Source organism: Haemaphysalis longicornis, unplaced genomic scaffold (genome assembly GCF_048455015.1).
Source record: "Haemaphysalis longicornis isolate Haplotype H1 unplaced genomic scaffold, Haemaphysalis longicornis Haplotype H1 scaffold_1, whole genome shotgun sequence".
Classification (NCBI taxonomy): Eukaryota; Metazoa; Arthropoda; class Arachnida; order Ixodida; family Ixodidae; genus Haemaphysalis; species Haemaphysalis longicornis.
In genome coordinates, this window is record NW_027526203.1 from 301,858,330 (window position 1) to 301,872,271 (window position 13,942).

The window sequence follows — 13,942 nt, forward strand, 5'->3', positions numbered from 1 at the left end:
AAATAGAAATACACATGGCTTCAGTAAAATTCCGGTTAAGCAAATACAGAATGCTGATTCTAACCAAGAGGGAGGTCACAATGGAGGAAACAATGGAATAGTGCCAAAAAGACAAAGCTCCGCAATAAAGAGAATTGTGTAGTTTTGTTGATGTGGAGGAAATACAAGATGGGCAGAGCAATGCTTTTCATGCAACAGAAATTATGGAACTGCAATAGTCAATTGAAATGCGATGTCGGTAGAAAAATAAACATATCAAGGATTGATAGTTGACTGAACAAAATATAGCGACATGCTCAGTACTGCGATTATACTTTGTACCAGTGTAAAGACAAGAAATGACACGCTAAAGTCCAGACAACATGTATGCCTATATGAGGCTTTTCCCGATGTTCAGCCATTTCCCGGCCGTGCTGTTCCGCCAGCAAAACAGCAGGACTTTCGATCGACTCGCGGCAGGTTCCAGGCGCTGCTAGGTGTATCCAGCGCGAAATGCAGCCGGGCTGTATTTATTGACAGGTACAGCATCTGGAGCGGGCGCAGGGATCAGATGTTGACGTAGCCCTTGTTTTCAGCTTTATATGAGCAAGAATGTCCTTAAAACTGCAGGTTCCGCGCCTGCAGGCGACTTCAGGTGGTTTTTCAGGCTACTTAAACACGAAACATTTCTGGGGGGGGGGGGGGGAGGGCACGGGCCCGGTGTGCCCCCCCCCTTCCCCCTAACTACGCCCCTGGTGGTAGGCAGCTATCGTGGATCACTGGTTGAAACAATTATTGCATCTCACCTCGGCAGGTTAGACATTAGCGTCTATTTGTAATACTGTGTTCTAAACCTGAAAATATTTCGCAGCACAAAAATCTCCCTCTTCCACCCCACTATTTAAGTTGAACATTTAATACCCCCCTGTTTCAGCGGCCAAAATTTCTGCTCGTGCTTGATGGATAAACAACATCGTCTGATGGCCCCCAATCGGCGTGCTGCGTTTCTTGAAACAGCAGAAGTTCAAAAATGGGAAATGTTGCTATGAGCAACAGCAGACTGTGGCTGCCGCATGGCTCCCAGTCTTTTCAGCGCATCACGTGCGTCCACAATACTATGGTGGCTCTAGCCACCATAACAATACCCTCTCAATTTCACTTTTGGGGGGGACCGAAAGAGTCTGATGCCACTGCTTTTCTCAAACAATTTGCTTAGCCGAAGGCACAACAGCCCACCAGCATCGGAAAGCTAACACACACAAAGAAACTCCACTTTTGCGCGTGTCCAAAGCAACGTCACTGCATACGTGCCACGCGCCAGTTTGAATATTTTGCCAATTACCGTAATTACCCGATTCTGACGCGCCCCCGATTCTAACGCGCACCCGATTTTCCTGGCAAAAAAAAACGAAAAAACATGCACCTCCGATTGTAACGCGCACGGGACTTTGTGACCCAGACAAACGAATGCGAGAGAAACGGGCGATTTATTTCCTGAAGTAATCTCGCTCATCTCACTCCTCGTCACTCTCCGCTGACCACAACATCTCGGCCTCGGTGCCTTCAAGCACGTTCGCGATGCCACACTTCTGAACGAACGTTCAATCATGGTCTATGGGATCGTGGCCCACGCCTCGCACGCCCATCCCGAGAGCTTCTCCAGAGGTGCACACTTCAGCTGACCGCTCTTTTTGAACGCGTGGGAGCCGCTGCTGCCATTGCTGTTATCAAGCGCGCAAGTGAAACTATTTGACGATTTGTGTGAACTCCGATAGAAAAGCCTAGGTGCCTAGACTTGCTGCGTCCGAAAAATTGTTGCTAAAAGTTTTGGCGCCATCTTGAGATGGCGATGGCGATGGGTGGGGCGAAATTTCCGCTGCTTCGGCAGTTTCGGTTTTGTTTCCGATTCTAACACGCATGCGATTTCTCGGCCTATTTTTTCGGAAAAAAAGTGCGTGCTAGAATCGGGTAAATACGGTACCCGTCCGGCCGCAGCGAGCATGTGCACTGGCCGTGACATCACGACCTCCATGAGACATACCCTGGGAGAGAACCGTGGGATATTTTCAAAGCTCGAAAATACAAATGAATAGTTGTTTTGATGAATTGGGATGCATAAATTATGCAGAGTTAAAAGTGAAAAAAGTCTGGCTAAATATATTCTTTGCAACAAGTCGGAACTAATTGGGCACCGGATGTATCACGCTTCGAGGGCTTGCAGTAGACTGTTGCAAACATGCACCAGTTTCCTGCACTAGCAGCAACATGCTTTCTTGCAACACACCGGTGAGGTGTGGCTAAAGGGCAAGAGGAAGGGGCTTGTGGGGAGCGCCTCTGATCCCTTCAGAAGTGGGCCGACTCCACCCTCGACATCCTGACAACTGATCGTGCTCAAGCTGACCCTGTCAACTCTCTGGATAAGAAAGCCTAGCTGCGTTACCAGCCAAGTCCTCAGTATACGAAACAAATGACGCACAAAGTTGACAGCCTTTTTTAACCTGTGAAGCTCTGCGCTGCTGAGCACGAGGTCGCGGGTTCGATTCCCGGCCGCGGCGGCCGCTTTTCTGATGGAGGCGAAAAGCAAAAACGCCCGTGTGTACGAGATTTCGGCGCGCGATAAAGATCCCCAGGTGGTCAAAATTAATCCGGAGCCCTCCACTACGGAGCGCCTCATCGCCTGCGTTGCGTCGGCGCGTTAAACCCCACAATCAATCAATCAACCTGTACAGCTCTTGTTTTGTTTTTTTTCTGCGAAAAACGCTTCATTTGTCCAGATTTGTATTCTTAGACACTGGGATAAAGCTTTCATGACAAAAAGGCATTAACACCATGGCACTGGTGAAGCTAATTTGCTGACCGTGCAGTTATCAAACACTTGTGCTAATTTTTTCTTAGCTCTTTATAATTTATATGCTTAAATGCCCTTTGCGAAATGCATAATCAAGATTCTTGTGCATGCCAAGCATTTGTGGCGCAAGTGTTTCTTCTGTGTTTATATAAAATGAATGCATTGTCAGTATACTTGCAAAGGAACCAACCCACCAGCAGAAGAAGGTTGCAAGGCAGGAATGACACCAACACATCATGAGACCATGCCTGCCAGAGTTAATAAACTTAACAAGCTAATACATTTATGTGTTTTTAGTACTTAGAAAAGGACATGCGCGCAGAGGGTTCCAAAGTGGGCATGACACCAACATGTTTGCCATTAACGGAGCCATGAAGAGAAAACACAAGTTTGGTTCATTCAAAAGATTGTCTCATTAGAATCATACTGACACCACTTTTAACGTAAACTTCGCTCAAATAAGCTACATAATTAGGAAAAACGGGAATGGTCATGCGACCCACCAGCTCATTTCCCGCAACAGAACCTATGATGTCACATGAGCTAAGCTCTGCGATTGGCGCAGGCTGGCAGAAGCAGACGCAAATTAGGTAGAGCTTACAAACTAGACGAACGAGCGATTTGCACTTAAATTTAAGGCACATTCTTTACAAAGCAATAAGAATGATGGGACAAACAGTGGAAGTTACGAAAGCACATGTAAACATAGAAGTACTGATGCGTTCTGCTGTTCGTACTGCGCACAGCATGCTTGGTTTAGCTGCACAGCATGCACTACGGGGCTTGGGGTTGTCGCAGACGACATTGGCCGATTGACGCAAGCAACGGTGTCTTACGTGACCCCATTTGTCGAGCGAGCACTGTTTCAGGGAACGAATATTTTCTCCCAGAACAAAAACAAGCCAGGTTTAAATGCGGGCAAAAACAAACCAAACGCTTGCCACGGTATGGTGGCACCATCTAGGTTACGGAACGTAAAAAAACGCGGGAACAAACCAACACCGCTGTACAGGGTGGAGACAACCTTTGAACGGTCCCGTGCCGCCGCAATTGGGCCAACGGGCTCAACGCGTTATTCTTTTCGTTTCCCACGAGACCTAGCAACGCAAAACAGACAATATGATTCAAACTTCTTCAGTAAACCGCGTTGCGGCGATAATTTTAGCGCGGTCTTGACACAATGACTTGCTTCGGCGGCGAGCGAGCAACCGAAAATGGCGGCGCCAGCCTATACGTGTCTCTACCCTGTACGGCGGATGCGTGAATGAAGGTACTCTAGGCTGCAGAGCGGTCGGTTCCTGTGATGTCATTTGGGACCACAAAAATGCACGATTGAGCGGGAAAATCAAAATTTTAACCTAAATTGTTTAATTTCTCAGTGAATAAAGCACCGTTTGTATCCGGACAAGCGCTGGGGGCACTATAAAACACGAAATCTTTCGAATAAAACCAACTTGCATTTTCTCTTCATGGCTCCTTTAAGGCATGCCTGGGAAAGTTTAAAAATCAAGCTGATGCCTCCCAGTGCCCCATATTCAGTCCCCTACCTAGAAATGACATCAACGTTTATAAAAGGTATTTACATTAAAAACATTAGAAATGTGTTATTGTATTTACACAGTTGTACGTCCACTCGAATGTGGGTCGACCCCCCAAAACTGCATCTCTCTCTCTTGCTCTTTCAAAAAAGAAAAAAGAAAGAAAAAAAAGCGAGCGCCACTTATAAAATTGTATCACAAAGAGAAGCTCTTCCATCAGCTATCAATACCCCCCAGACGACAGCTCTTCCATCAATGATCGATGCTCCCACAAGAGCCGTGCACTTGTGGTGCGTGCCGTTGATGTCAAAAAAGAAAAGCTTTTGTATAAGCAGGCGGAATAACCACGTGCTGTGGCTTTGAGCAGGAAACTTTATTCGCAATTATGAGAACACATTCGCTGTGAGATGACAACCATTGAAGCAACCGGCGGCGGCCATTACCGCGCGATACCAAAACAACATGGCGGCTGACGGAAGCGGCCGCTCGTGATTTCCTTTAATTCATATGTTACTCGCTTTCAAGAAGCATTTTGTTCGTCTCTAATAAACAAAATAAGTATTAGCGAATCCCCTGATTCAATGCGCGGCGCTAACGTAGCCACAATCATATCACATTGTTCAGTACACTTCCGAACATGAGGGTGGGAGGTCAGTCACTCTAGGTATGGTAGACAAAGAGCACAGATCGGGAGCGCCAACTTTCTAAGTCAGCATCACAATTATTGACACCAGAATGTATGCACTGGTAAATTAATACGCTACGCTTCGACCATAACCATGGAAACGAGGGTGCAAAGTAGTCCCCACCTCGTAGCACCCCTTATTTCTCATTTCTCTTGCCGTTACTAGCGGTGCACGGTTCGACTTCGATTCTAAGTCGACCCCCCAACATTGGATTGTCAAATATGAAAAAAAAAAAGGTCAACCTACAATTGTGCAAATATGGTAATCGTAGCTTGTCAGAATATATGCTTTCATTACAATACTGAAACAGTTCTGGTTGAGCTAGGTCACCACATGAGATGAACGTTGCCCCAATATAGAAAAAATATCATCCTCAATCAAGCTAACTGCAGCAGGATAGCTTCTGTGTGTATGTTTCACGCCACAGGAAAATTTTGTAAACTCTTTAAACTGGGCCTTTCATTTTTCCACAGGCTTGAGGGATGTAATACCTTTTAAACAAGCCTCTTCTTTTTGTACAGGCTTGAAGTATGCTTGAGAAATTGTACATCAGTTTTATCAGGTTTTGAATTGGAAATCGCACAATATTCGTGCTGAGCGAATACTGGTTGGACATAACCGTTATTTGCTTTGAAAGCGAAAATCACCATTTGCGCTCCCACATTGCTGAATACGTACAAACTTCCCATCCCTCTGCTCAGAATCCCTGCCCTCACAAATGCCGGCAGATGGGAGACAAGGCTCACCAGGTTGTAGTGCACTTCCAGGATGTGCTTGGCAATGGCATCCTTGCACACGAAGGACTCCTGGCAAGATGAGCACACCAGTGGCGTCTGCAACACCAAAGTGGGAAAGCAATATGTAGGGGAGGCCTAGTCAAGGCTGGCCTCCTGCAAGCATCCTTTCTTGCCATGGTTGAAATGGACAATGTCTACAAATTTACATAACTTGATTCTAGCAGGCTCTTTCTTCTGAAAAAGAAAAGTGTGGCCATATTTTGTGCACTCCAAGTACGCGAGTTTTGGTATGGCAAGTCACAAAGTAGATGACTGTAGCAACATCGACAACTTTTCTGAAGTGTGAAACACTGGCTTTGCTGTTGATGTCTTCTGCAATCTTAAGAAGGTTGTCCTGTTCACCTAGCAAATAAACAAACCAGCACACAAAAAACAAATACAGTGGTTGTCTAAGTAGTGTCTAAACCATGTGCTCAGCATTATCGACAACCTTTCTCGGGAGATGGCAACAGTGCAAACCACTTATAACATGTGTCACAGAAGCTCCAAAAATCTGTACCTGAAGCAAAACATGCATAAACCAAACCACATATACAACCTATATACATATACATTTTTTATGTACCACCCAGTGGCATAACTAGATAGGATGGCACCCATGGCAAATGTACTTTTGTGCCCCTCATGATTAGGGTGATAGTGATTATTATTATTATTATTATTATTATTATTATTATTACTACTATTACTACTACTACTACTATCGTCATTTATGTTGAAAAAAGGCCATTTGGCTGTTTTGGGAAAGCGAATGAGTGATTTTTTTATTGATTGTTCGCTACAGTGGACTATAGCCGTCTTAGCATATGTATGCATCGTACCATACGCCAGGAATCCACAAGGTTCGAAAGAAAAGTGAAAGAAATAGATCTTGTCGGTCACCGATTCTCATCTCGCTTGACATGAAATAGGACCATGAAATGTATTGCTCAAAATTTTTTATTGAAAACTTCAAATCTGCATACTATGCCAACATTCTTATATTAATGCTAATGATGCGTTAAAAAACTCATCCCAACAATCCCTGTTGTCTCCTGGTCGCATTTGTTCACGGTGCTCCTGGTAGGGAGTCGTGTCCAACATAATGCCATAATACTTCTCTTTACTCATTCTTTGCAACAAGGACTTGCGAACTGCGGCAGCCATCATGTGGATGAATTCGTCTTAAGCAAGACGTGATTGGTACCATGTGGACCCGGGAGGACATTCAACGTATGCGAAGTGTTGCTCCATGACGAGGTCAAAAACAGCAACTTCAAAAGACCAAGGAAATTTCCGACAGTGCTCTCGTCGCTGTTTGAAGACTCTTGGTGCCCTCGCAATGCTAAGTTGTGAGTAGCAAGGAATTTTATCCAGTGGAGGACTCTTGTCGAAATTTCACGCTCCTTCCACTCGTTAAATCACTTTTCTTTCTCCAAAGATGATAGTTGATTTGACCGGAAAAAAACGAGGGAACAAATGCAAAATGCTGCCTGCTTGGAAGAAGATAGGCTAGCCACGAGCGGGTCACTTCTTCACCACGACCATCGCCAACCAACCAACGACCAACTTCATCAGAAAAATAACCGCTACGGCTGGTATTAGAAGGCAATTGCACAAGCTCAGGAGCGCAACGCCTTCCACTGGGCATTCGCGGTGGGTAGTTTTTGGTGGAACACGACCATAAGGCTTTGGTGTGAAAATAAAAGAGGCTCCCTACAATCTACTGCACGTGGTTCACCTCGCCTTGTAAGAATACCTGCAAAGGTATTGAATTGTAAGGGTGCAAAGAATTGTAAGGGTGCAAATTTTAAGAGCGCCCCCACCCCACCGCCCGCTTCTGGAATACAAACGAAAACAGATGAAAGCACATGCATACATGCAGCACGCACACACACTGGGTATCATATGGGGTTGCCTCCTGGACTCCGTACCTAAGTATTCACACAGAGGTGGTGCCACTTCGTGACAAGGAAAACACTTAAACTGCTTGAACAGCGACACTGTAGCAAAAGAATAGGGCTGGGGAAGACAAGGATGGACGGAGAGGGACATATACGGGGCGCTAGCGCCCCGTGTGCATCCCCCGACTTTGCGCCCCATGTGTGACCCCTCTTGTCGTCCTCGTCTTCCTCAGCCTTATTGTTTTGCTACAATGTCGTGATAACAAAAACTGGCGCTCTTTTCAACAGTGACTTTTGCGGCAGCGCTGCCCCACTGCGGTGACGTACGGTAACCCGCTACCCCTTTTTCCCCTCGGGTACATGTTAGGAGGACTCGGTTCGGCGCCCCCTCCCAAGTGGCACATGGGGCACTTGTACTCCCCGGCGCCCCCTTAGTTACGCCACAGGTACCACCACTCAAAGGAACACCCCTTAGAATCCCGGGAACAGTAGAGAAAACTGGGAGAGATAACTCACAATGTAGCAGCTCCCCATCTTCAGAGTTGTGCTGAGGGAATTAAAATTAGAGTGGTTGCAGTTATCATGTAATTTTGACCAGAATGCATAGTCATCTTTCCCTTTTCTGTGCCCAAGTTAGGAGAGGGGGTGGGGGAGCAACGTGCACTGGGTCAAATGACAAAATCCCCCCCCCCCCCCCCCCCCATTTTTTTTTCTCTCCCTGAGACAATGTGCCAGTTGCTTCAGTGAATCAGCAGGTCCACCAAAAAGAACCGGTGCACTATAACTGGTGCAGTGCATAACGTGATCACATTTCAAGTGGTACATCCATGCATTGAGTTCTATGGGAGGTAAACGGCCAGCCATAAAAACCTGTGTTATAATCAGGTCCTGCACCATAAGCAGTTAGGGTACAAATGGTTTGCACTGTAATAGAGGCAGGTCTGCTGTGCTGTTGCTCTGTGGTGCTTGGGATGGCAATCAGGGCCTGCCTTCACACCTCTTCCTGACCAAATTCATACAAATAATGCCCACGGCAGGGCCAAACTGCACATTTGTGGATGACCACGCCCCTCTCCCACGCCCCGCACCTTCGCTTCAAGAAAGCATCAGCACAAGCTACACAGCTCACCACTCGACACATTAAGAGACAGAGGCTCATATTTCCAACAACGCAGCTTGAGCACAAACCGGCCAGGAGCCGCTGCCCCGCGAGTAAGCTGGGCTCCTAAAACAACAAGGTAAAGAGAAACCAGACCTTATGACTCCACACAAATGCCGCTACAGCCTTTCCCCACACCCTCATTCTCTCTTGAGGGTGGCCAAAAGCTACTGCTCACCCCTTCAGCGAAGTCCAGGTTGAGCCTGTACAAGGGTGTCCGCTTGGGCTGGCGTGCCACAGGGCCCGGCTGGGGCGATGGCAGTGCCGGGGCATTGCAGGTGGCCTTGCACGGACGGCCTTGGGGGAGTGTCTTCGCCCCCGCCTGCACATACCACACTGTTTGCAGCAGTGGCGGAACCCACCGAGCTCCACACTCGTCTCCTGCGCACTTCATGCATATATTGCCCCTCCTGCTAAAAATGTGGAACACCAAAGGACAGTGGCCCCGTGACAAATTTTTCTTTTCTTGATTGATTGATTGTGGCGTGACGAAAACCAACGCTACACTGATGATGAGGTGCACTGTAGTGGAGGGCTCAGGATTAATTTTGACCACCTGGAGATCTTTAATGAGCACCGAAATCTCGAACACACAGCCTTTTTGCTTCTCGCCTCCTCTAGAAAAGCGGCCGCTGCAGGTGGGAATTGAACCAACATCCTTGGGCTCAGCAGCACAACGCCATAGCAACTGAGCCAGGCCGATGTTACTTTTTATAGTTTCGGTTATATTATTGCGCTCCTAGAGGTACAGTCAAACTCCGCTACAACGAAATTCACGGGGATCGCGAAAAATTTCGTTGTAGCGAGAATTTCGTTGTCGCGGAAAAATCAGTAAATAAAGAAAACAGGGCAGGCGTCTAACTGGCGTCGTGAAATCTCCCACGTACCTTTTCGCCCCAATCTTGCCAACTTGCTTGGAGCTCGCTCCGCCAAAAATAGCACCCTTTTTATAGCATAAAGTTTATATCGTAATTTGCGGTCACAACGCGTCTCGCGGCGCTTAGACCAGCGTTGTAATATGCGCGTCGTACTCCTGGAGATCCGCGCAAAAGCAGGCGTCGTGAAATCACAGCGCGGAGTTTATATTTTAATTTGCGGTCACGGATATGCACAGGATATGCACGACACTCTGGGAGCATTTTATTTCCAAAACTTGAAAAAATCGCTGATTTTTGACTGTTTGCGCTTTCGCACGAGCGACGGGAGAATGCACTGCTCACAGTCTGCGAGGAGCTGCATGGCGACATCATCGTCATGGGCGCCAAGGAAACTACGTAAAACGTCTAAGGAGTCCATGAACTGCGACGCGGTCACTGACGTCGGGACCGTCGGAACACCATGCCCGACTTCTTCGTCGTCGGATGAATCGGCGGCGGCGGCGGAGGCGGCGCGAGCACTCTTGAGGATCTCGGCATCACTCAGCTCCTCGTAGACGATCACGTCCGCGTCGGCATTTACGTAGTCGCTCAATGCTACGTTCTCAGGAACAATGCCGGCTTCCTCGAGAGCTGCCCATGCTTCGGCCGTTGTCGCGTCTTGCCCCGGTCCAACGTCGTCGGCAGCTTGTGCATCGTCACTTGAACTGCACATCTCTTCGGGTCGAAACCCCGCGTGCGCGAAACAGTTCTTCACAACTTCACCCCACGTCGACATCCAAGCGGCGGCCAAGATTTGTACAGCCATGTACAAGTCAACTTTGGTGTCGCGGCCATGCTCGGTGTTCGGGAAGATTCGCTGAAGGAGCCTTGACCGGTATGCGTACTTCACGCTGTTGATCACGCCTTGATCTAAAGGCTGGATCAGCGAAGTGCAGTTGGGCGGAAAAAACTTCAGCTCAACGTTCGTCAGCTTGACGCTGCCGTCCAGGCGATGCGCTGAACAATTGTCCAGCAGCAAGCAAACACTGCGGTCTTGCCTTTTCATCTCATTGTCAAAAGAGACAAGCCAGTCAGTGAAAATGACCGGGGAAATTTCGTTGAACCGGGAGAACAATAAAAAAAGTGGTTCGTTGTGGAGGGAGTTTTAATACATTGGGGCCTATGGGATGCGGGCGGGGAATCGAAAAACCTTCGTTGAAGCGGGAATTTCGTTGTTGCGGAGTTCGTTGTAGCGGAGTTTGACTGTAGCAGGCCTCGGGAAACACTCCTCCTCTCATTTTTTTTTCTCACCGCGTCTGCCCGGCGCACGTGCGAAAACAGCCACTGCGGCCGCTGCCGCATGGCGAGGCTAACGAGTCTCTCATTTAGTGGGAGATTTCTTGTGTGTGCTCTCTCGGGCATTGTGGTTCTGAAAAAGAGACACCAAGAACACCAGGATGAATCGCAACGTCTGTTTGAGTGCTGTTAGTGAAAGGTGAGAACATCGTTCGTATGCCGTGAAGCTGAGCTGAATGATAGGACTTGTGTTGTGTGTGTGCTATGTTTGATGACATACGACCTTGCCTGTGTTGTATTGTGCATCAGTGTTTCTCACCGCACGTCGCGTTCATGCACTTAACCTGAATAAAGTGGTCACGTAATTCGAGCTGGCATCGTTACTACTCAAGCGGCGTACGCCGAGCAGCGTGGCTGCGCTGGCTGCAAGCCGGACGCAGCGGAGCTGGCCCGGTGGAGGCAGCGGCAGAATCAAATCGGCATGAGCTGGCAAGAGCATCACATTTCCTCCCCGCAGCCTGTGCCCCATCGCATTATTGCCATGACAATTATAACACCTTCAAGGCTAACACAGCAGCAGCATTGCTATGGCAATAACAACGCAATAATGTTTCCCCAGGCTCACCAGGTGAGAAGATGGCACTTAAATTGCGACTCCCAAAGCTAACAAGCAACTACCCTAAATCCCACATCCCCCCCCCCCCCCCCCCCCTTCCACCCAAAAGACAGCCAATAGTGCAAGGATGTGAATGCCAGGCCTGCATGCAAATCACACCAGGGCAGGGAAACAGGTTTGATATAGGCGAAAACAAAAGCAGCGACTGCAGATGCAGGAGCTTGTGGTAGACGGTTGCGGCACATCTTTTCCTGCCTTTTCAGTTACTTTGACCATGGCCTTCTCTTTCAAGTACCGTCTGCAGCGAGGAAAAGAAAATGAACCTGGTGAGCTTCTTGCCAATTGTTTACTATCAAACAAAACAAGAGCAGGTGGGTGCCGTCAGGAAATTCCCCAAGATAAGCCCAGGGACAAAAAAGCAAGGGGGCTCAGAGGGGAGGAACAAGCCAGCAATGAAGTGAACCGGCGGGTGGCAGAATAGAAACAGATGACAGTACAAAGCAATGAAAAAAAAAAAAAAAAAAAAAAGAAAGAAAGAAAGAAAGAAAAAAAGAAAACACCGGGCCATCTCTTTTAACATGAAACCTGGGGAGGGGAAAAGCATGCAGTGTATAGCGTTTTTACTTGCGTAATGAACCCACTTTTTTTCTAGAAAATTCAAAAATTGCAAGAGACTTTTAATAGTTGAAATTTCATACAATAAAGTTGCTAAGAGAAGCGCTGTTAGTGCCTTCCCATTTTTGTAAAACACGTAGGTAAGTACGTAATCAAATTTCTTTTTTATTCCCTACATGCTAGTCATATGGAGCTGTACTCCTGACTGAAGTCACTTGCGGCTTCACATTTGTTGTAGGCCCACAGCGCACCGTCCTTCATGCTGTCAAGGCACTCCAAAATATCTTTTCTGGCACCAGGAAACTTCCCCTCTTTCGGCCCACGAAACACACGGCGATCCCTGTTCACCGCTGCCTAAAAACATGTTTTACCCGTAGCGTACACGCATTGGGTCAACACTGAAGTGCTGCCCAGCTGCGCAGTTTCCATGTGCATCAACGCATGCTCCACCACCTTCAGTTTAAAACCGGCTGTGTAGCTCATGTACTGGCCCATCAGTACGGCATGCACCAGGAGCACAAAAAAAGGTCGCACCACAGCTGAACAATGGCGACGTTGCGGAACAGCAAGAGCAGAGGAGTGCGGAGTGCATTTAGTGCTTTGTTCGCACGCCGGAACATTTCTATGGCGCAAGAAGGTTTGTTTTACATTCAGCAGGTGGCGCTCCGCAAGCGCAGAATTTTTAAATTGTGAGGCACAGCATTCGCGCTCACGTCTCCGGCTACTGTTGAGATTTTTTTGTTGGAATACGTTTTTAGCATTTCGGCACATACTGTAGCATGATATCAAGTTACTGCGATCATCTACGGCACCAGCAACCATGCTGAGATAAAAACATATTCCTGCTGCATTTTTTTATTCAATGTGACAAAAGAGTAACTTCTCAAGAAGGAAAGTGAGGGGAGGGTTCATTACGCGAGTAAATACGGTAAGTGCATTCTTGATGCCTTGGCATGAAACCGTTGGGGGTAGAGGTATATAGCTTTGCTGCAAAAGTCTCTTGTCTTTGAAGCACGAAGCGTTCTAGCGCGAGGCGTTAGAAAACGAGTGTCACAGTGTGTTCTTTTAGCACGTGTTACGTTCTAGCGCAAGGCGTTGGAAAATGGGTGTCCCGCTGTTTTAGTACCGTGACTAGATGAAACGACGGCGACGACAGGAGGCGCCAACAGCCTGAGCCCCTAAAAAAAAATGACGGGTTGACGCGTTTGGGCAGCATAATAGAGATCGAGGCAAGGCGGAAAAAATGTGACTGGGGAGGGGGAGAGGCACTGCAGTGGATAGAGCAGTGAGGATCGAGGCCGTGACTAACTGGAGAAAGAGAAAGCAAGAAAAGCCAATGGAAAGTTGAGAAGGACACCCATTTCTCAACTGCCATGGGCATTTCTAGATGCATGAGGCATCGTATAAAGTGGACTACTTGTAATCTTGCGTTATATACCAGGGGCATTTAATGCATTTGTTTCTATGGGGAGTTTGCTGGGACCACCGTGATCTATTGTAAGAAGTGGATTGTTCAATAACCGAGAAACGTATAATTAGGGTTTCACTGTACTGGGAAGTGTCAACTCGACCGTAGAAACCTTTGGGCCCTCGTAAACATCATGCAAGGCATCAACAAGCCAGTCTAATAATGCATAAGCATTCTTCTCTAAGCGATTCCCTCCAGAA

The 13,942-nt window shown here is 47.5% G+C and overlaps 1 protein-coding gene across 7 annotated transcripts in view; it reads right to left on the reverse strand.

Moving 5' to 3' along the window:
- Positions 1-13,942, reverse strand: part of LOC144149337 (uncharacterized) — a 61,884-nt gene that overhangs the window by 28,897 nt on the left and 19,045 nt on the right. For all 7 annotated transcript variants that reach the window (XM_077680909.1, XM_077680931.1, XM_077680926.1 and 4 more), the window contains 2 exons: positions 9,069-9,212; positions 5,798-5,884 (listed from right to left, as the gene is read on the reverse strand). In XM_077680909.1, coding sequence (XP_077537035.1) covers positions 5,798-5,884; positions 9,069-9,212 — 231 coding nt within the window. The remainder of the gene's footprint in view (positions 1-5,797; positions 5,885-9,068; positions 9,213-13,942) is intronic.